The 23,699-nt window shown below is 42.1% G+C and overlaps 2 protein-coding genes across 4 annotated transcripts in view; one reads left to right on the top strand and one right to left on the bottom strand.

Annotated features, from left to right (window-relative positions):
• The window catches only part of DCAF13 (DDB1 and CUL4 associated factor 13), a 29,103-nt gene extending 24,436 nt beyond the window's left edge, over nucleotides 1-4,667 (bottom strand). Inside the window, exons 1-3 of one of the 2 annotated variants that reach the window (XM_086336248.1) lie at nucleotides 4,502-4,667; nucleotides 1,758-1,957; nucleotides 738-845 (exon numbers count right to left, since the gene is read on the bottom strand). In XM_086336248.1, the coding sequence (XP_086192374.1) occupies nucleotides 738-845; nucleotides 1,758-1,957; nucleotides 4,502-4,571 (378 nt within the window). In that variant the 5' untranslated portion in view covers nucleotides 4,572-4,667. The remainder of the gene's footprint in view (nucleotides 1-737; nucleotides 846-1,757; nucleotides 1,958-4,501) is intronic. The other variant, XM_086336249.1, reaches the window with a different exon arrangement.
• A 14-nt stretch (nucleotides 4,668-4,681) lies between these two features.
• The window catches only part of SLC25A32 (solute carrier family 25 member 32), a 32,520-nt gene continuing 13,502 nt past the window's right edge, over nucleotides 4,682-23,699 (top strand). Inside the window, exon 1 of one of the 2 annotated variants that reach the window (XM_086336250.1) lies at nucleotides 4,682-5,251. In XM_086336250.1, the coding sequence (XP_086192376.1) occupies nucleotides 5,095-5,251 (157 nt within the window). In that variant the 5' untranslated portion in view covers nucleotides 4,682-5,094. The remainder of the gene's footprint in view (nucleotides 5,252-23,699) is intronic. The other variant, XR_015140571.1, reaches the window with a different exon arrangement.

Here is a 23,699-nt window from a genome sequence, read left to right as displayed (position 1 = left end):
GGTAGGAGGTAAGGGTGAGAGATGTGGAGTTACAGTGTTTAACAGTTACACCTATCAGTTTGGAAGGTGAAACAGTCCTGGAGATGGATAGTGGTGATGGATTTACAATGATGTGAATGTACTTAATGCCACTGAAATGTACACTTAAAAATGGCTAGAATGGTAAATTTTAGGTATATTTTATCATACACAAAAATCCTTCAATGACTTATTGCTAACCGACAAAGGAAGTACAAAGGACTCATCTTGCTTTAATCCTACTTCTAACTGTTCTATAGGATATTAGTTCAGTAATATGTATTTGGGCTTCCCAGGTGACACTAGTGGTGAAGAGCCCGCCTGCCGATGCAGGAGACCTAAGAGACGTGAGTCCAATCCCTGGGTCGGGAAGGTCCCCTGGAGGAGGGAATGGCGACCCACTCTACTACTGCTGCCTGGAGAATTCCATGGACAGAGGAACCTGGCTGGCTACAGTCCACTGGGTCACAAACAGTCAGAAATGACTGAAACGACTTAGCACACACACATGTAATATGTAATTAGGTATAAAAAATTTTAAAGTATGGGAAAGGCTGGATTACATAAAGAAAACCAAAACTTATCTGAGTTTTAATGTTATTTTGCATTGTGAAAATCAGAAAGGGCCTTGGATCACATAAATGAACTCAGAAAATATTCAACTAGATTAGTTCTACACATGTTGAAAAGAGTTAATGACCTAACTGTATTATACTTACAGTAAAAAAAGATGTCCCACAAAAGCGGGTACATATTCCTCGTACAAAACCTTCATGTGCTTGTATCGTACGAATACATTTTCGTTTGGTCAAGTTCCAAATTTTAACCTATAATAAAACATACTAGGAAATTTCAGTGAAGTATAAATAAAAAATGTTCAGGCACAGAAGTATTACATTCCAAGAAAAATAAGTTCAACACTGAAAAGGCTGTAAATCACTCTACCAGATGGCTAAAAACAAAATCCTCTAGATCAAAATAATGCAATGCTGAACCTTCCTGGTAGTCCAATGGTTGGGGTTCTACCTACCAATGCAAAGGACACGGATTCAATCCTAGTCAGGGAGGATCCCACATGGCACAGAGCAACTACAGAAGCCCGTGCACCCTACAGCCTCTGCAACAGGAGCCACTGCAGTAAGAAGCCCCAGCACCACAACAAACAGTAGCCCCCTTCCCCACCCGTGGCAACTAGAGAAAGCCCACACACAGCAACAAAGACCCAGTATAGCCAAAGATAGAATAAATAAATAAATAAAATAATTTTTTTTTTTAATTTCACAGAAGAATGTCTGTTGGGCACATTGGAAAAAAAAAAGCAATGTCTATGGATACGAACATCAACAAGCAGAAAACTGAATCTCTTAAATACTCTGTTGATTCTAGTGTAAAAGTGCTTTAAAGCTTTTCTTTCCTTGGCAGAGTGGGAAATAATTGTGTTGAATTGTTAATAACATACTCTGTGAAAAAACTCACAGCTAAATATCTGTATTGTAAACATGCCTTATTACTTACTGTCAAACAGCCGAAAGCGACTACATTTTTAATTTCTTAGGTTTAGATAAGAAACTACTGAAGTTACTGATTCAAAGAAAATTTAGTCTTGAGAATTAAAAGAAAACAGGACATAGCAAAATGAAATCAAACCAATTAAAACCCACAGTAACTCACAATTAAAGGAAGAATATTTGCAACATAACTATTTTCAGTTTAAAATGTCAGTGTTTAGTGATACTTGCCTCTCCATCACATGCCCCAGAAAGGACAGTAGCCAGGCTCTTTGGATTCTTTGCCAAGCAATTGACTCCATCTCGGTGACCATCCAGGGAGGCAAGGAATGGTTTTGCAAATACCCGTTCCAGTTTGGTAGCATTTAAAGCTCTTATATATTCTCGTGGGACCTCAAAAGGATGTAAGGTAGGATCATAGTTTCTTGGAACTGAAATAAGAATGATTTCTCTTAATAAAATAATTCACATTTAATACCTCCTGTGGTATTCCTTGGCTAATCATTCAATATATTATTCAATAAGCCTTTATTAGGGACACTGACTATGCAGAGGACTAAAACTAAAAACATTGAAGACCTTTTGTCCAGAACCTTTCCAAAATGACCAGAAAGTGATACAACACATACATCTTGCAAAATAACTAGACTCTATACACATACACACACAACTTTTCCTTTTCTATGTCCTACTACGCTCTTCAACTGGGTTATAAGCCTTCACCTGCAGGGCTTCCACTACATTCTTCATTACATTTCTTATACTGAGCACAAAACAAGTGCATCATGAACATTTGCTCAACTGACCTCTTAAGCTCCTTACTGGGTGTGTGTATGCATGCTAAGTTGCTTGAGTCATGTCTGACTCTGTACAATCCATTGAACATAGCCCACCAGGCTCCTCTGTCCATGGGAATCTCTAGGCAGGGGATCCTCTTGATCCAGGGATCAAACCCGTGTATCTTGCATTTCCTGCACTGGCAGATGGGTTCTTTATCACTAACGCCATCTAGGAAGCCCCCTTACTGGGCAGGGAACACTAATAATCTCCAGTGCTGATCACTGTACTGATAAGTATACAATGTAGTGATGATGATTATACTATTTATTGAGCACTTTTAGTGTCTGATTTTGTGTGTGCGTGTTAGTCGCTCAGTTGGGTCCGACTCTTTGCGACCCCATGGACTCTAGCCTGTCAGGCTCCTCTGCTCATGGAATTCTCCAGGCAAGAATGCTGCATTGGGTTGCCTTTCCCTTCTCCAGGGGACCTTCCTGGCCCAGGAATTGAACATGGGTCTCCGCAGATTCTTTACCCTCCAAACCACCTGGGAAACCCATGTGAACCCTACACATCCTTTAAAAAAAATTCAGCTTAAATCTTGTATCTTCTATAAATTTTTCCAAATACCCATAATTATGCCCACCTCTAAATTCAATGTGGTCAACAATAAACATTCAACAAAGATACATGGAACACCTCCCATATACCACAAGCACTCAGGACATCAGAGCAAACTCATGGTACATATTTATGTACGTTGTTCTTATACATTTGTATGTTATCAGCTATATTACCAACAGAGTTTTACAGATTCCCTGATGCCCACACCCCAGATCTATGAGTCAGAATACTCAAATAAGTATTTGAATACTGCACAAAATTTACAAAGACCACTGAAACAAAAAAATCTATAACCAACCAGTTACCCATTCCTTCATTCAGACATTAATAACGCAACTACTAGGTGCCAGGTGCTGTCTAAACACAGGGGCCATAGAAACAAACACGACTGGGCCACTCTCTGCAAGCTCAATCTGATCAAAAAAAAAAGACTGATAGTCACAATAATAATGAGACAATGTAATAAACACTCTGATATTAGTATAAAAATATGAAACAGAAGCATAGGAGGGTGCCTACATGTGTACAGGATGGGGGGAAATCTGCAAGGGACAGTGACTGGGTAGAGGTGTGTGCCATCGCATGCCTGAAATGCACACAGACTAACAAGAGCACATGTACACTAGCTGTGGGAAAAGTAGTCATCCATGAAAGGAGAGAGGAAGATGGGACCAAGTTCAAGGAGTAGGGATGATGTCAAGTCCGAGTGACATAATCTACTTTGCATTTTAAGAACACTGTTGTTTTGATACTTAACCCATAAACATCTTGTGAGAGGAGACCATTTAGTTAGCATTGCTCACAATATATACTGATAAGCTATATGACTCAATCATACGGAAATATTGTTCCAGCCTCCCCTTCTATGGCTCACCCCTACCTCAAACTCCAAAGATATGGCCCTTCTCTTATGCCTTAAGTTTATTCCTGCCTTAAGGCCTTTGCACTTGTTATTTGCTTCACTTAGAATAGTCTATTCACACATGCTTGGTCACTTACCTATAATTCATTAAGTAGTCAGCAGGTTAATGGGGGAACAGACCAGCAGGTTAATGGGGGAACAGACCAGTACAGATAAAATCCATTAATTTCATTTTAGTCATTCCCCCACTAAAGTTCTCCACAAGAGTTTTTAAGAGAAAACTGACGGCTTTAAGTGTCACCTTTGTCTGTTCCCACATCCCGAAGTACGTAACTTTAAGTAGCAAAGTTATCGAAAGTTAGAGTAACAAGGAGAGGTTTAAAGATGTTTGCTTAATTGTTAATTCCTTCACAATCCACGAGTTTGGCTCATTCAAGTCCACGTTCCCCCCAACAGGACCCTGAGAACATTCAGAGAGCAGCAGCTGAAAGCGGTGTAGACGGAATCATTTCCCCATGTAACTAACTTGCCACTGACCACTAGACAAAAGTTATGAGGAAAGGGATTTGAAGAGCCAGAAGCGTTTTATAAACCAAGAGCCTTAGGGAAAGAAAACAGGTAAACAACGCGAGTGGAACACCAGCCTCCCCTCCCCGACCAGCTTTACTCGGTGGAGCCCAGGCCGGATCCAAGGCTGTCTAACTTGTCTCACCTCGCTGTAAGTCCAATTTGGTTTCGCGTACATAGTGGTCGGGGTTCCGACTCAGCATCTTCACCTTCATCTTGCTGCCAGTTCTCCAGGGATCTCACAACCCTTTCTCTCCCGGGCCCAGTTACCGCCACCACAGCCGCCTTCTCACATGCCACTTCCGCTTCTTCCCGACTACTTCCTGTCATGTGACTTCCGCGGAGCGGAAACCGGCTTCAGGTGGGCTCTGCGGCGCTCCGTAGTCGTGCGGACAAAGGTTGGCCGGGGGCGGTGCTTCATCTGTGTTCTCCGATCCGCGCAGTTCAGCCTAAGCCCAGCCGCGGAGGTGGGCGAGGCGGGGCGGGGCCTTGACCGAGGCTCCCCGCCCCGCTGCCCACTTTCCCTTGTCCGCTTGACGTGCGGCGGCGCCTCTCTAGTCAGTCACTCGTGCGCCTAGGTCTCTCGGCTTCACCCTCGCCTCCACGAGTGTGACTCCACGCGCGGGTGCCGGAAGTGGGCTCGTGCCCTGCGGTTTCTGCTCCAGCGCGGCGACCGTCGCCACGGTGGCGGCCACTGCATCTCGTCCCACGCCCGCGGCATCAGCGGACCCTGAGCCCATGACAGGCCAGGGCCAGTCGGCGTCCGGCTTGTCGGCGTGGAGCAGCACAATATTCCGCCACGTCCGCTACGAGAATCTGGTGGCGGGCGTGAGCGGCGGGGTCCTTTCCAACCTCGCGCTGCACCCGCTTGACCTCGTGAAGATCCGCTTCGCCGGTAAGAGACCAGTCAGACCCTGGGCTTCTCCTTGCGATCACCCGGAACCGAGTGATAAAGATGCAGAGGGAGGGCTTCGTCCTCACCTGCCTCTTGCGTACTGCAGGCGAGGCGAGAGCTAAAGAATACTGTTTGCCCGGGCTCCTGTGGGGCCAGATTTGAGGAAAGGGAGTCTGGTTTAAGTGGTCTGGCTGCCGGCGTCCCCTTTCCCCCGGTACTGAGGGATGAAGAGAATGGATATAAAAGTCTGAGAAAGGCCCTCATTGGTATAGAACGTGGAACTCAAAGGCATGCTTTATAAAATAAGAAAGGATTGATCACATTTCAGGGCTTAAAACCTCACACGTGCAAATCGTTCACCCTTGGAGATACAAGAACCCGCCACCCCCCACCCCCACCCCCAGCCTTTCGAAAGTTCGCTTCACACCACCTAGCTTTTAGGAAAGGCTTTCATTAGTAAGCCTTTTCCCGCTCACCCTCAAATCGCAAAGAATGGAAAAGGATTTTCGCCATTACAAAAAGAAGGCGAAAATGGAGAATAGCAAGTTCAGCGTTTGTTTTGCAGCAAGCCCTAGAGAGGCAGCGTGCACCGCCAGCAGCACGAATGGCACCGCCAGCTCCTTTCCCGAAAACCACACTCAGCATCTCAGCGTCAATCAATCATAGCTTTGAACTGTTTCTGTGAGCATCTGTGCTTTATCTGGATTTATTTTGTGCATCCTTTAGCAAAGTGCGTGTTAAGGTAATTGCTCCTTCACATTATGCACTTTTGGCCTATATTAACTCTTTCATGCTTTACTTTAGCATAGCCGGGAAACCTGTACTTGGAAATCTTAGAATAGACACGTGTTTGCCCTGTGGGCTGTGAGGGAAATCCTGGAGTAGGGAGGAATCACATTGCTAGGAATGGGGTTGGTACAGAATTCTCTTGAAACTTTGTTGTTGTCGTGTGTAGTATGGTACGGGTCCTTGTGAAGGAATAAGTAGCTAGAATCCAAATAGTACAGGCTTTTGTTTAGCTTTATTGAATTAAGTGCACTAAGTGAATTAACTGTATGGAAATTAAGAAAATAATTTAAAAGTTAAACTCAACATAAAATTCTGAAAAAGATAACTTCAAAAAATGTTTTTCATAACTTTATTTGCAAACTATTTTCTGGTATTTCAGTTCTCTTACTGAAAGTGGGGTCCAGCTACTCTCGTCTCAAAAGCAAATAAAGAGGCAAAGTTGATAGAAAGGAAACTTTGCTTTATTTTGGAGGTTTGAACTGGAGGCAGGGGCAGACTCATGTCCCAAGGCTGAATTCCCTCCCTGCAATTGACAATCAGTGGGAAAGGACGTTTATAGGTGGAGGAAGTGGGTTACATGTAAAAACAGCACAGGCAGCCAGACAGTCTTGTTGAAATTGGTCATGCAGCATAATCTTGATTGTTTTAAGTACAGCAAGTCTTCAGTTCAAGGGTCCATTTGTTCTCATTTCTTTGAGACCAGTTGTGGCAGCTAATGTCATGGCTACAATTTCGGTCATCATGTAATTATCTTCTGCCACCAGCTGGGTATTTCAGTATCTATCAGTTCAGTTCGGTTCGGTCCAGTCGCTCAGTTGTGTCCAACTCTTTGCGACCCCTGAATCGCAGCACGCCAGGCCTCCCTGTCCATCACCAACTCCCAGAGTTCACCCAGACTCACATCCATCCAGTCAGTGATGCCATCCAGCCATCTCATCCTTTGTCATCCCCTTCTCCTCCTGCCCCCAATCCCTCCCAGCATCAGAGTCTTTTCCAATGAATCAACTCTTCACATGAGGTGGCCAAAGTATTGGAGTTTCAGCTTTAGCATCATTCCTTCCAAAGAAATCCCAGGGCTGAGCTCCTTCAGAATGGACTGATTGGATCTCCTTGCAGTCCAAGGGACTCTCAAGAGTCTTCTCCAACACCACACTTCAAAAGCATCAATTCTTTGGCGCTCAGCCTTCCTCACAGTCCAACTCTCACATCCATACACGACCACTGGAAAAACCATAGCCTTGACTAGATGAACCTTTGTTGGCAAAGTAATGTCTCTGCTTTTGAATATGCTATCTAAGTTGGTCATAACTTTCCTTCCAAGGAGTAAGCGTCTTTTAATTTCATGGCTGTAGTCACCATCTACAGTGATTTCGGAGCCCAAAAAAATAAAGTCTGACGCTGTTTCCACTATTTCCCCATGTATTTCCCATGAAGTGATGGGACCAGATGCCATGATCTTCGTTTTCTGAATGTTGAGCTTTAAGCCAACTTTTTCACTCTCCACTTTCACTTTCATCAAGAGGCTTTTGAGTTCCTCTTTACTTTCTGCCATAAGGGTGGTGTCATCTGCATATCTGAGGTTATTGATATTTCTCCTGGCAATCTTGATTCCAGCTTGTGTTTCTTCCAGTCCAGCGTTTCTCGTGAAATACTCTGCATATAAGTTAAATAAGCAGGGTGACAATATACAGCCTTGACGTACTCCTTTTCCTATTTGGAACCAGTCTATTGTTCTATGTCCAGTTCTAACTGTTGCTTCCTGACCTGCATACAGATTTCTCAAAAGGCAGATCAGGTGGTCTGGTATTCCCATCTCTTTCAGAATTTTCCACAGTTTATTGTGATCCACACAGTCAAAGGCTTTGGCATAGTCAATAAAGCAGAAATAGATGTTTTTCTGGAACTCTCTTGCTTTGTCCATGATCCAGCGGATGTTGGCAATTTGATCTCTGGTTCCTCTGCCTTTTCTAAAACCAGCTTGAACATCAGGAAGTTCACTGTTCACATATTGCTGAAGCCTGGCTTGGAGAATTTTGAGCATTACTTTACTAGCGTGTGAGATGAGTGCAATTGTGCGGTAGTTTGAGCATTCTTTGGAATTGCCTTTCCTTGGGATTGGAATGAAAATGGACCTTTTCCAGTCCTGTGGCCACTGCTGAGTTTTCCAGATTTGCTGGCATATTGAGTGCAGCACTTTCACAGCATCATCTTTCAGGATTTGAAAGAGCTCAACTGGAATTCCATCACCTCCACTAGCTTTGTTCGTAGTGATGCTTTCTAAGGCCCACTTGACTTCACATTCCAGGATGTCTGGCTCTAGGTCGGTGATCACACCATCGTGATTATCTGGGACATGAAGATCTTTTTTGTACAGTTCTTCTGTGTATTCTTGCCATCTCTTCTTGATATCTTCTGCTTCTGTTAGGTCCATACCTTTTCTGTCCTTTATCGAGCCCATCTTTGCATGAAATATTCCCTTGGTATCTCTATTTTTCTTGAAGACATCTCTAGTCTTTCCCATTCTGTTGTTTTCCTCTATTTCTTTGCATTGATCACTGAAGAAGGCTTTCTTATCTCTTCTTGCTATTCTTTGGAACTCTGCATTCAGGTGCTTATATCTTTCCTTTGCTCCTTTGCTTTTCGCTTCTCTTCTTTTCACAGCTATTTGTAAGGCCTCCCCAGACAGCCATTTTGCTTTTTTGCATTTCTTTTCCATGGGGATGGTCTTGATCCCTGTCTCCTGTACAATGTCATGAACCTCATTCCATAGTTCATCAGGCACTCTATGTATCAGATCTAGTCCCTTAAATCTATTTCTCACTTCCACTGTATAATCATAAGGGATTTGATTTAGGTTAGATAATACTGCTTAAAGGATATAGCTCAGAATATTATCTATAGCCCTTGAAGAGAAATGAAAGGTCCTTGACTTTGCTTAGTGATACACTATTAGTATTTGGTCCTGTTGTCCTTTGCTTCTTTATTTTCTCACTTTTTCGATTAAACTTATTTGACTAAAGTTTTTCTACAGATAGAAGGCTGGTGGAGGATGGAGTTGGAGGAAGGGAAGGACTAGACTGTCCTGCTGTATTTAATTACTACAAGTTAAGGTCTACCTTGAGAATTAGATCTGCAGAAGTGGTTTATCTCATAGAGTTAGGAGATTGTCTTCTGTTCACTTATATCTTAGCCTTTTAACATTTGTATAGGTTATAGAAGCACCTACATAAAGTTCTTGCCCTCAGGAAACTTACATTGTAATTTTAGGCTTGCTGCTGCTAAATCGCTTCAGTCTTGTTTGACTCTGTGCGATCCCATAGATGGCAGCCCACCAGGCTCCGCCGTCCCTGGGATTCTCCAGGCAAGAACACTGGAGTGGGTTGCCATTTCCTTCTCCAGTGCGTGAAAGTGAAAAGTGAACGTGAAGTCACTCAGTCGTGTCCGACTCTTGGTGACCCCATGGACTGCAGCCTACCAGGCTCCTCCATTCATGGGATTTTCCAGGCAAAAGTACTGAAGTGGGTTTCCCTTGCCTTCTCTGAATTTTAGTCTTGAGACTCATTCAAATAAAAAATAACTGTAGACAACATAAAATTAAGGTCAAAATGGAATAAATCCAATTACCAAAACAGGAGTAGTCGTAGACTGTTAAGAAAGTTATAGATTGATGATGGCCATATTCTTCTGTATCTGTAAAAGTCTGATTAGTCTTGAGGTTCACCAGAGAAGGACTAAAATTTTGACAGCTGGAGAGGAGATAAGAAGCCATTGAAAATTAGTGAAAATTATGGAGGGTTCTCCCTAGAAGAGAACCCACAAAGATATGTAATTTCCATGGAGTTCCATACATGCACAAATAAGAATTACGACAACAAGGAACATTCATTGAGTGTTTACTTGCAATAAGAGCAATGAACTAAGAACTTTTCTTGCATTAGATCATTTACTACTCTGAACAACACTGTGAATTTATTATTCCCGATACACAGATGAGGATAATTGGAGTTGACTAACGTGCCCAAGTCGTAAGTTATCTGAGATTTGCAATCTGAGATTTGCATCTACATCTGAATTAGGTCTAACTCAAAACCCTCTGGCCCTTAAGCCTTACCCCAGGAATTCCTGGTAGACTGTAACTTGAACATGAAGGCAGGAATTCTGGATTTGGCTGCAGGTGCAGACCTATATGACTTGGTATTTCTCAATTTTATGTAAGAGCAAAAGAGGTGATGGTTGAGATGATCATTTTAGAGTGCTTGGCCTGGTGAGTTTAAGACAGTCTGCTGTGGTGCAGACTATGCCTGAGAAAAGGGGATTCTTGTACCTGAGAATATTGGTAATATTAATTAAATGGAGAGCATATTAGGAGACCAGTAGGACTGAAGTGATAGTTAAGATAATCAAGATAGGAGGACAAAATTAAAGATCTAGGAGTTGAAGCAGGACTGTGTAACAAGAAACCCCCAGTGTGGCTGTGCCCGGCACAAGTGTGGCTGTGAAATGGTGATAGAAAAGAAAACTTAGGAAGATGGATAACTGAAATAAAAATATTATATAGTTGACCGACCACCTGCATTAATGCTAGGATTTTTAATGCTTTCATTAAAGTAAGCCCTTTTAATAAAATTATAGTACCTAGTGATAGGGATGTTAGTCTTGACCATTAAACCAAACCTGCAATATTTCAATGAGTTCAGGTGCAAATTGGAATTCAGAGGTGTCCGCAATAGTCGAAGGAGTAGAAATCATTTTCTTTGAGAAATAACTAAAGGAACTAGTTTAACTTAGGACATGGAAGGGACTTAAGGTATTTAGAGAACTGCCATGTGAGAAAGGGTGCCTTATTGCAGGTAATCTGAAAGGCAGAGGTTGGGTGGAAATTACAGGGAAGCAGGTTTTGGCTTGGCAAAGTGGGTGGTGCTCAGAAGTGAAACTGGCAGTGAATACTAGTGGTTCAGCAGTTGGATGACAACGGCTAGAAAACATTCTTGTGTTGGGTGGAAAGGTCACTTGAGGTGATTATTGAGGCCCCTTATTACTTCAAGATACCATTTTAAGCCATCAAGAATGTTGAGTGGGTGCCTCAACAAAGAATGTGAAGTAAAAATAGTAATTTTCTAAATTAACCTGAAATCCTAATAATGTGTAGATTAATCTAAGGAACCTAAATGTAGAGCGCCCTTAACGAGAATAGCATACAGTCAAGTTTTGTATGTATATGGTATTGCAGGACCTGATAGCATAAATAATAACTTACTGACTGCTTGCTATGTGCCAGGCATGCTTTTAAGACTTGCTTTATATGTATTAACTCACTTAATTCTCTCTTTTATGAGAGTTTGTTTCTGTTATTTTTCTCCATTTTGTGCATGAGAAAACTCAGGCACAGAGTAATCTAGTAACTTACTTGGGGTTACAAAGTGTTGAAATAGGGATTCAAACTCAGGAAGTCTGATTCCATAGCTTTTGCTGTTAGACTGAAACCCTAAATGGGTAGTTTGGTATATCTAAAGGGTAAAATGCTAGAGGTTGAAATGAAATGATTCCAGAAAGTTAAGCTTCCAGATTGACACATCTTTTATGCCATGTAAAAATGGATGTTAGGAATGAGATCAGGACTGTTGTTCAGTTGCTAGGTCATGTCTGACTCTTTGACCCCATGAATTGCAGCACACCAGGTTTCCCTGTCCTTCACCATCTCCCAGAGTTTGCTCAAACTCATGTCCATCAAGTTCGTGATGCCATCCAACCATCTCATCCTCTGTCAACCCCTTCTCCTCCTGCTTTCAATCTTTCCCAGCATCAGGGTCTTTCTTTTCCAATGAGTCAGTTCTTCTTATTAGGTGGCCAAAGTATTGGAGCTTCAGCTTCAGCATTAGTCCTTCCAATGAATATTCAGGACTGATTTCCTTTAGGATTAACTGGTTTAATCTCCTTGCTCTCCAAGGGACTCTCAAGAGTATTCAGCACCACAGTTCAAAAACAGTTTGAGATCATAACTGGAGTTGTAGAAACCAAAGCATGAGGGTAGAAATTGAAACTACTTAGTGATTGAGAGACTACCCCTGTTGAGTGGAAAGAGTGACTAAAAACCAGCTTTTAAAGGATGGATAGGAGAGAAGGAAACTGCAAGAAAATTTAACGGCCAAAGAAGTAAGAGAAAAATCAGAAGAGAGTGGAACTAGCCCAAAGACGTATGTTTTAGGAAACTATGTCAGATGCTGGTCAAGGGATAAAAAGAGAGAAATTCCAAAGTGCACATGGAGGTCTTTAAACTGCAGTAGCAGGTGGAGGCCAAACCAGCCTCCAGTGGATTGAGAAGCAACGGAGGTGAGAAAGTCCAAGCTGAGATTGTAGTTTTCTCTTCCAGAAGCTTGACTGACAGGGAGACACTGGGATCTGAAAGGAGACACTCAGGAGATGAGATGTTTGAGTTTTTATTTTGTTGGGAAAAAACTAAAAATGAAGAAGAGATTCAAGATGGAGGCAAGAAGATAATTAGTGAGATTTCAAAGGGGTTCTAAGCAAAGAGAATCTAGAGCAGTCTCTCTCAAACTTTTCTGGCCACAACCCTCAGTAGGAACTTTTTTTTTCTTTTTTTTCCCCAAAACTTTTTCTTTTCTTTTGGGGTATAGCTGATGAACAATGTTGTGGCAGTTCAGGTGAACAGTCAAGGGACTCAGCCATACTTATCCATTCTCCTCTAAATGCCTCTCCCATCCAGGCTGGCACATAACATTGAGCAGAGTTCCATGTGCTATACAGTAGGTCCTTGTTGGTTATCCATTTGAAATATAGCAGTGTGTACGTGACCTTCCCAAAGTCCCTAACTATCCCTTCCCCCCGGCAATCATAAGTTCATTTTCTAAATCTGTGAGTCTCTGGGAAATAAATTTTTATCTTTGCTATCTGATGCGAGCACACACATATTACTGAAACAAGTTTCATAAAGCAATACTTACTCTTACTGCTTGTGATATCATTTATATTGTCTTCTACTCCAGTCTCTTGGTGGTGGTGATTTTTGTTTTGTTCTTTTTTTTTTTTTTTTAATAATCTGCTCAATCAGTTTCTGGACCCATCTGCAGCTTTCAAAATGCTGAGATAGAGTACAAGTAGAGGGGATTGGTTTTATTTATTAAGAGGGACCAGCTCTTCAGTGTGACAGAGGAAAGGAGGGATAAAACTAGCATGCAACAACTGAAACAGGTTGTAATAGGGTAGTTAAAATTAGTGTCCCCTGTCTGGGCTCCCTCTTGCTCAGCAAACTTTTCTGTCTTCCAGTTACGTCTGCTGGGCTTCCCTTGTGACACAGTTGGTAAAGAATCCCCCTGCAATGCAGGAGACCTGGGTTTGACTCTTGGGTCAGAAAGATCCCCTAGAGTAGGACATGGCAACCCACTCCAGTATTTCTTGCCTGGAAAATTCCGTGGACAGAGGAGCCTGGTGGACTACAGTCCATGGGGTCGCAAAAAATCACACACGACTGAGTGCACATGCACACGATTGTGTCTGTTGGCATCTTTTAGTACTTTCATAGGCCACTGTAACAGTTATGCAGGAAGTATTTAGATATAACTACAAAATTCTCAGTGGCAAGTGTTTTTAAGACAATTACGAGGCCATTTAGGCCAAAATATTCACTGTATTTTATTTATATAGCAATTATAATTCGACTTTAGAGAGGCCCAAATTCAGACCCTCTTCATCTCAGTAACTGTGCAGTCGTCTCTTGTTTTCTTGCTTCCAGGTTTTCCACCTTCAAATGCATTCCCCCCAGGGTACCAGGGTCTCCTTTCTAAACACATATTTGATTATCTTAGGTACATCTGAACCCAAGTTTGAGAAATATGGGACTTTGATCGTAGGTTTGATCATAGGCAAATGTTCTTTTGTGATTTCCAGGAATGTTTGCAATTATCCTGTCTTAGTCTGCTAGGGCTACCATAACAAAATACCACAGGCAGGGTGGCTTAAACCACAGAAACTGATTTTCTCCTAGTTCTTGGGGCTTGAAGTCCAAGATCAAGGGACCAGCAGGGGTGGTTTCCAGGTGGAGCCTTTCTCCTGGGCTTGCAAATGACTGCCTTTTAACTGTGTCCTCACAGGACCTTTTCTTGTGCATATGCATTCCTTCTGTGTCCTCCTCTTTATAAGGACACCAGTGCTACTGAATTAGGATCCCGCCCTTAAGATCCCGTTTAATCTTAATTACCTCCCTATAGGCCCTATCCTTATAGGGCCACAGCCTTGTCTAACTCAATGAAACTAAGCCATGCCTGTGGGGCAACCCAAGATGGGCGGGTCATGGTGGAGAGATCTGACAGAATGTGGTCCACTGGAGAAGGGAATGGCAAACCACTTCAGTATTCTTGGCTTGAGAACCCCATGAACAGTACGAAAAGGCAAAATGATAGGATACTGAAGGAGGAACTCCCCAGGTCAGTAGGTGCCCAATATGCTACTGGAGATCAGTGGAGAAATAACTCCAGAAAGAAAGAAGGGATGGAGCCAAAGCAAAAAGAATACCCAGCTGTGGATGTGACTGGTGATTGAAGCAAGGTCCGATGCTGTAAAGAGCAATATTGCATAAGAACCTGGAATGTCAGGCCCATGAATCAAGGCAAATTGGAAGTGGTCAAACAAGAGATGGCAAGAGTGAATGTCGACATTCTAGGAATCAGTGAACTAAAATGGACTGGAATGGGTGAATTTAACTCAGATGACCGTTATATCTACTACTACAGGCAGGAATCCCTCAGAAGAAATGGAGTGGCCATCATGGTCAACAAAAAAGTCCTAAATGCAGTACTTGGATGCAATCTCAAAAACGACGGAATGATCTCTGTTTGTTTCCAAGGCAAACCATTCAGTATCACAGTAATCCAAGTCTTTGCCCCAACCAGTAATGCTAAAGAAGCTGAAGTTGAATGATTCTATGAAGACTTACAAGACCTTTTAGAACTAACACCCAAAAAAGATGTCCTTTTCATTATAGGGGACTGGAATGCAAAAGTAGGGAGTCAAGAAACACCTGGAGTAACAGGCAAATTTGGCCCTGGAATACGGAATGAAGCAGGGCAAAGACTAATAGAGTTTTGCCAAGAAAATGCACTGATCATAACAAACACTGTCTTCCAGCAACACAAGAGAAGACTCTACACATGGACATCACCAGATGGTCAACACCGAAATCAGACTGATTATATTCTTTGCAGCCAAAGATGGAGAAGCTCTATACAGTCAGCAAAAACAAGACCAGGAGCTGACTGTGGCTCAGATCATGAACTCCTTATTGCCAAATTCAGACTGAAATTGAAGAAAGTAGGGAAAACCACTAGACCATACAAGTATGACCTAAATCAAATCCCTTATGATTATACAGTGGAAGTGAGAAATAGATTTAAGGGCCTAGATCTGATAGATAGAGTGCCTGATGAACTATGGAATGAGGTTCATGACATTGTACAGGAGACAGGGATCAAGACCATCCCCATGGAAAAGAAATGCAAAAAAGCAAAATGGCTGGGGAGGCCTTACAAATAGCTGTGAAAAGAAGAGAAGTGAAAAGCAAAGGAGCAAAGGAAAGATATAAGCATCTGAATGCAGAGTTCCAAAGAATAGCAAGAAGAGATAAGAAAGCCTTCTTCAGCGATCAATGCAAAGAAATAGAGGAAAACAACAGAATGGGAAAGACTAGAGATCTCTTCAAGAAAATTAGAGATACCAAAGGAACATTTCATGCAAAGATGGGCTTGATAAAGGACAGAAATGGTATGGACCTAACAGAAGCAGAAGATGTTAAGAAGAGGTGGCAAGAATACACAGAAGAACTGTACAAAAACGATCTTCACAACCCAGATAATCACGATGGTGTAATCACTGACCTAGAGCCAGACATCCTGGAATGTGATGTCAAGTGGGCCTTAGAAAGCATCACTACGAACAAAGCTAGAAGAGGTGATGGAATTCCAGTTGAGCTCTTTCAAATCCTGAAAGATGATGCTGTGAAAGTGCTGCACTCAATATGCCAGCAAATTTGGAAAACTCAGCAGTGGCCACAGGACTGGAAAAGGTCCGTTTTCATTCCAATCCCAAAGAAAGGCAATGCCAAAGAATGCTCAAACTACTGCACAATTGCACTCATCTCACACGCTAGTAAAGTAATGCTCAAAATTCTCTAAGCCAGGCTTCAGCAATATGTGAACCGTGAACTTCCTGATGTTCAAGCTGGTTTTAGAAAAGGCAGAGGAACCAGAGATCAAATTGCCAACATCCGCTGGATCATGGACAAAGCAAGAGAGTTCCAGAAAAACATCTATTTCTGCTTTATTGACTATGCCAAAGCCTTTGACTGTGTGGATCACAATAAACTGTGGAAAATTCTGAAAGAGATGGGAATACCAGACCACCTGATCTGCCTTTTGAGAAATCTATATGCAGGTCAGGAAGCAACAGTTAGAACTGGACATAGAACAACAGACTGGTTCCAAATTGGAAAAGGAGTACGTCAAGGCTGTATATTGTCACCCTGCTTACTTAACTTATATGCAGAGTACATCATGAGAAACGCTGGACTGGAAGAAACACAAGCTGGAATCAAGATTGCCAGGAGAAATATCAATAACCTCAGATATGCAGATGATACCACCCTTATGGCAGAAAGTGAAGAGGAACTCAAAAGCCTCTTGATGAAAGTGAAAGTGGAGAGTGGAAAAAGTTGGCTTAAAGCTCAACATTCAGAAAACAAAGATCATGGCATCCGGTCCCATCACTTCATGGGAAATAGATGGGGAAACAGTGGAAACAGTGTCAGACTTCATTTTTTGGGGCTCCAAAATCACTGTAGATGGTGACTGCAGCCATGAAAGTAAAAGACGCTTACTCCTTGGAAGGAAAATTATGACCAACCTAGATAGCATATTCAAAAGCAGAGACATTACTTTGCCAACAAAGGTTCGTCTAGTCAAGGCTATGGTTTTTCCTGTGGTCATGTATGGATGTGAGAGTTGGACTGTGAAGAAAGCTGAGTGCCGAAGAATTGATGCTTTTGAACTGTGGTGTTGGAGAAGACTCTTGAGAGTCCCTTGGACCGCAAGGAGATCCAACCAGTCCATTCTGAAGGAGACCAGCCCTGGGATTTCTTTGGAAGGAATGATGCCGAAGCTGAAACTCCAGTACTTTGGCCACCTCATTCGAAGAGTTGACTCATTGGAAAAGACTCTGATGCTGGGAGGGATTGGGGGCAGGAGGAGAAGGGGACGACAGAGGATGAGATGTCCGGATGGTATCACTGACTCAATGGACGTGAGTCTGGGTGAACTCTGGGAGTTGGTGATGGACAGGGAGGCCTGGCGTGCTGCGATTCATGGGGTCACAGAGAGTCGGACACGACTGAGCGACTGAACTGAACTGAGACCCTATCCCAAGTACACTCACATTAGGGGTTAGGGCTTCAATATATGAACTAGAGGAAGGATGCAGTTCTGTCCTTAAAGAGTCCCTTGTCCTTCTTCATAAGCTCATTTCCTACCATCCTTTCCCTCTAAGAGCTGTGTGCTTCAGCTGTACTATGTCCCCAGGATTCTCCCCCACAGCGCCAGGTGCTGTGATGCTTCATATATTTGTATGAGCTGTCTACTTGTCTAGAGAGAAATTTTCTTTCCATTTCCCAAAGAGAAGTTTCTAATCATCTTCAGGACTCTCCCCTTTATCTGCTCCCTCGCTTTCCCTGTCACCCTCCTGCCTCTCTCCAGGTGCTCCTATATACAGTGGTGAGCATGTTTCTTCCTTATTCCCATAGCTCTTCATAGGTGTACCACAGTGCTTATGACTTTGTCATGAGACTGTTTGTCCATTTTGCCTTGAGAATTTTATCTTCCTCAGAGTCAGAGTTGTGTCATACTTAGGCTTATATTCCTTCTTTGCCTGGCAATGATAAGGAATCAATATTGTTTTCTTAAATGTTTTTTTTTTTTACAAAAAATTATCTGTGTATAAATGAATATTTTTCAAAATTAAAGATTTGATCCTAAATATATGATAAAGTAGATAAGGTTACAGTATTAATGAAGTATAGGGTACAGAATGATGTTGCCTATTATTGAGATACTTCATACTCTATTTCTAGGATTAAATGACTTCTCAAAACAAAGGAATCATTGGTTCATATATGAATCAATGATTTTGTGTGATTTCTTTTTGTTTTGTTTTTTTTTACTCTCAAAAGAAAAATTGTGTTGTGAGCTTATTGAAAGGAAAACCTACTTAGAAGGCATTTAATACAGGAAAATGAGAGCCATGAAATCCAAGGGAACCACCAGAAAGATTATAAAGTACACAGCAAAACATTTCTTGAGAACCACTCAGCTACATCCCTTTAAACTTATCTTTTATAAAACTCACAACAACCTGTGAGGTAGGGAATATTTATTCCCACTTTTTTATAAAAGAGGATGCTAAAGTTCAGTCGCTCAGTCATGTCCGACTCTGAGACCCCATGAATCACAGCACGCCAGGCCTCCCTGTCCATCACCAACTCCCAGAGTTCACCCAGACTCACGTCCATCGAGTCAGTGATGCCATCCGGCCATCTCATCCTCTGTCGTCCCCTTCTCCTCCTGCCCCCAATCCCTCCCAGCATCAGAGTCTTTTCCAATGAATCAACTCTTCACATGAGGTGGCCAAAGTACTGGAGTTTCAGCTTCAGCATCATTTCTTCCAAAGAAATCCCAGGGCTGGTCTCCTTCAGAATGGACTGGTTGGATCTCCTTGCGGTCCAAGGGACTCTCAAGAGTCTTCTCCAACACCACAGTTCAAAAGCATCAGTTCTTCAGCACTCAGCTTTCTTCACAGTCCAACTCTCACATCCATACATGACCACAGGAAAAACCATAGCCTTGACTAGACGAACCTTTGTTGGCAAAGTAATGTCTCTGCTTTTGAATATGCTATCTAGGTTGGTCATAACTTTCCTTCCAAGGAGTAAGCATCTTTTACTTTCATGGCTGCAGTCACCATCTACAGTGATTTTGGAGCCCCCAAAAATGAAGTCTGACACTGTTTCCACTGTTTCCCCATCTATTTCCCATGAAGTGATGGGACCGGATGCCATGATCTTCGTTTTCTGAATGTTGAGCTTTAAGCCAACTTTTTCACTCTCCACTTTCACTTTTATCAAGAGGCTTTTGAGTTCCTCTTCACTTTCTGCCATAAGGGTGGTGTCATCTGCATATCTGAGGTTATTGATATTTCTCCCGGCAATCTTGATTCCAGCTTGTGTTTCTTCTAGTCCAGCGTTTCTCGTGAAATACTCTGCATATAAGTTAAATAAGCAGGGTGACAATATACAGCCTTGACATACTCCTTTTCCTATTTGGAACCAGTCTATTGTTCTATGTCCAGTTCTAACTGTTGCTTCCTGACCTGCATACAGATTTCTCAAAAGGCAGATCAGGTGGTCTGGTATTCCCATCTCTTTCAGAATTTTCCACAGTTTATTGTGATCCACACAGTCAAAGGCTTTGGCATAGTCAATAAAGCAGAAATAGATGTTTTTCTGGAACTCTCTTGCTTTGTCCATGATCCAGCGGATGTTGGCAATTTGATCTCTGGTTCCTCTGCCTTTTCTAAAGCCAGCTTGAACATCAGGAAGTTCACTGTTCACATATTGCTGAAGCTTGGCTTGGAGAATTTTGAGCATTACTTTACTAGCGTGTGAGATGAGTGCAATTGTGCGGTAGTTTGAGCATTCTTTGGCATTGCCTTTCTTTGGGATTGGAATGAAAACGGACCTTTTCCAGTCCTGTGGCCTAAGAATGCTAAAGCTTTAGCTGAGGATTCTAAAGCTCAGGAAGAAAACACCAGGTAGCTAATGAGGGAAGTTAAATATCAAAACCTGGGTCTTCTAATGAAAGGTTGTTGTTGAATCACGCGAATACACCAGGATTCTTGGCCCCCCGGAGGAGAAGAATTCAATCGAATTCAATCCGCGGCCAGAGACGAGGCTTGATCGCTCAGAGCTTTTGTGTAATAAAGTTTTATTGAAGTATAAAGGAGATAGAGAAAGCTTCTGACATAGGCATCAGAAGGGGGCAGAAAGAGTACCCCCCTGCTAGTCTTTAGCTGGATGTTATATAGTCACTAGCAGTCTTTTAATGAAAGAAAGGAATGTCTTCAAATTCAGAATGGCACCAGGCCCCTCACCCATTGTAAGATGCATTTTGGGATAATCTTGGCACCAAATGGTTTATCCTGGGCCATAAAATGATTAACTTGAATCTTGAAGAAGGGCAGACCACCATACAAATAGTTTCATTTACATAGATTAGGGGAACAATATCCATACTGGTTTGTCAAGTAGGTTCTGGGCCAAGAGGCGGAACCGACTTGGAGACAGTTTGGGGTAAAGGCATAGTACATTAGCATAGCTTAAGACAAACATTTCCATAAGAAAAAGGCATTGGTTATCTCTAGGCTCAAGAATAGCTAACTTCAGGCGAAGCCGGGTGTCATTATGGCAACACAATAGTTTTAAGAGAAACCTCCCTTTAAATTTGTATAGAGAAGGAAAAAATATTGCTAGTTTGTTTCCTCCTGCCGCTTAAGAGAGATAAAAATGTCTGACACTTGCAGGCTATTTCCTCTATTTGGAGACCCCTGGCCTTCCTGCCTGTTACCCTCTCACTAACAAAGCCTAGTGTACTTTATCTCACTTCATGGTGTAACATTGTTAGGTTAATGATGAAAGAAACTGGCTTTCCCCCTTTGCCTGGCATTGGTATATAGTGTCTCTTTGCCAGGGTGCAGTATGCACAAAAGTAGTGGCAAGGGCACACTGAATTAGGCATGCCTGGATATGACTGGTGGACTGTAATTTGTATAAATTTTCTGGGGGGACAGTTTTCAGTGTGAAATTTGTAACCTTAAATTTATACCCTTTAACCCCTTCTAATTCCCCTTCTAAGTATATAAGGATTTGTGCAAATTGTTGACAAGAATATTCTTTAGAGACCTTTCGATAATAGCAAAGAGAAAAAAACAATTCACATGTCAGCCAGAGGGCTGTTTGTACGAATGATGGGATATCTGTGAGAGGCAGCACCATCATATCGTTGTTCAGATCTTAGTTTTGAAAGGCTTTAGAAATCTTTTTTGGGGGGGAACGGGGGGATCTTTTGGAAATCCTATTTTACCATATATTTATTTTATAAAAACATAATCAGTATTATAAATCTGGAATTCTCTTTCATTCCATTTCCCTGTAGGAAACAGAAGACACATTCAAAATAGGATAGCTGTTGGAGCATTGTTGTTCAGTGGCTAAGTTATATCTGACTCTTTGCGACCCCATGGACTGCAGCACTGCAGGCTTCCCTGTCCTTCACTGTTTCCGGAAGTTTGCTCAAGTTCATGTCCATTGAGTCAGTGATCCTATAACTATCCCATCTTTTGCAACCCTCTTCTCCTTTTTCTTTCAATCTTTCCCAACATCAGGGTCTTTTCCAGTGAACCTGCTATTCACATCAGGTGGCCAAAGTGTCGGAGTCCTTCGGATGAATATTCAAAGTTGATTTCCTTTAGGATTGACTGGTTGATCTCCTTGCAGTCCAAGGGACTCTCAAGAGTCTTCTCCAACATTACAATTCAAATGCATCAATTCTTCAGTGTTCAGCTTTCTTTATGGTCCAGCTCTGACATCCATACATGACTGCTGGGAAAACCATAGGTTTGATTATATGGACCTTTGTTGGACAAGTGCTGTCTCTACTTTTTAATATGCTGTCTAGGTTTGTCACAGCTTTCCTTCCAAGAAGCAAGCATCTTCCAATTTCATGGCTATAGTCACCATCCACAGTGACTTTGGAGCCCTAGAAAAGAAAATCTGTCACTGCTTCTACCTTTTCCTCTTCTATTTGCCTTGAAGTGATGGGACCAGATGCCATAATCTTACTTTTTTGAATGTTGAGTTTTAAGCCAGCCTTTCACTCTCCTCTTTCACTCTCATCAAGAGGTTCTTTAGTTCCTCTTCGTTTTCTGCCATTAGAGTGGTATCATCTGTATGTCTAAGGTTGTTGATATTTCTCCCAGCAATCTTGATTCCAGCTTGTGCTTCATCCAGCCCATCATTACACATGATGTACTCTGCATATAAGTTAAATAAATATACAGCCTTGTTGACTGTATATATATTGACTGTGACAATATACAGCCTTGTTGTACTCATTTCCCAGTTTTGAACCAGTCAGTTGTTCTATGTAAGGTTCTAATTGTTGCTTCTTGACCCAAATACAGGTTTCTCAGGAGACAGGTAAGGTGGTCTGGTATTCCTATCTCTCGATAAATTTTCCAGTTTGTTGTGATCCACACAGTCAAAGGCTTTAGCATAGTCAGTGAAGCAGAAGTTGATATTTTTCTGAAATTCCTTTGCTTTCTTTATGATCCAGTGAATGTTGGCAGTTTGATCTTTGATTCCTCTGCCTTTTCTAAATCCAGCTGTATATCTGGAAGTTCTTGATACACATACTGCTAAAGCCTAGCTTGAAGAATTTTGAGCATAACCTTACTAACATGGGAAATGAGTGCAATTGCCCAGTAGTTTGAAAATTCTTCAGCATTGCCCTTCTTTAGGATTGGAATGAAAACTGAGCTTTTCCAGTCCTGTGGCTACTGCTGAGTTTCCACATTTGCTGGCATACTGAGTGCAGCAAAAAGATGTAAGTGCAGCAAAGATGTAAGCAGGTTAGTGGCACAAGGCTGTATGTTCTCACCCTGTTTATTTAACTTATATGGAAAGAACATCATGCAAAATGCCAGACTGGATGAATCACAAGCTGGAATCAAGACTGCAGGGAGAAATATCAATAACCTCAGATATGCAGACACCACCACCCTAACGGCAGAAAACAAAAAGGAATGACAGAGGCTCTTGACGAAGATGAAAGAGGAAAGTGAAGAGGCTGGCTTAACACTCAGTGTTCAAAAAACTAAAATCATGGCATCTGGTCCCATCATTTCATGGCAAAATCACTGTGGATAGTGTCTGCAACCATGAAATTAAAAGATTCTGCTTGGAAGAAAAACAATGACAAACCTAGACAGTGTATTACAAAGCAGAGACATCACTTGGCTGACAAAGGTCTGTATAGTCAAACCTATGGTCTTTCCAGTAGACATGTACAAATGTGAAATTTGAACCATAAAGAAGAGAGCATCAAAGAATTGATGCCTTCAAATTGTGGTGCTGGAGAAGACTCTTGAGAGTCCCTTGGACTGCAAGGAGATCAAACAAGTCAATCCTAAAGGAATCAACCCTGAATATTCATTGGGAGGACTGATGCTGAAGTTCCAATACTTTGGCCACCTGATGGGAAGAGCTGACTCACTGGAAAAGACCCTGATGCTGAAAAAGATTGAAGGCAAAAGGAGAAGAAGGTGGCAGAGGATGAGATGGTTGGATTGTATCACCAACTCAATGAACATAAATTTGAGCAAACTCCAGGAGATAGTGGAGGACAGGGAAACCTTGCAACCATGGGGTCGCAAAGAGAATGACTTAAGGCACTGAACAAAAACAATGCATTTTATAGGAAAACCGCAAGGAATAATGCAGTATTTTGGGACTAGAAACAGTTTGGGCTGTTGTCACCTGAAGGGCCCC

Source organism: Bos grunniens, chromosome 14 (genome assembly GCF_055505025.1).
Source record: "Bos grunniens cultivar Pamir isolate PY7600 chromosome 14, Bosgru_T2T1.0, whole genome shotgun sequence".
Taxonomy (NCBI): domain Eukaryota; kingdom Metazoa; phylum Chordata; class Mammalia; order Artiodactyla; family Bovidae; genus Bos; species Bos grunniens.
This window is presented reverse-complemented; position numbering and strand designations above follow the sequence as displayed.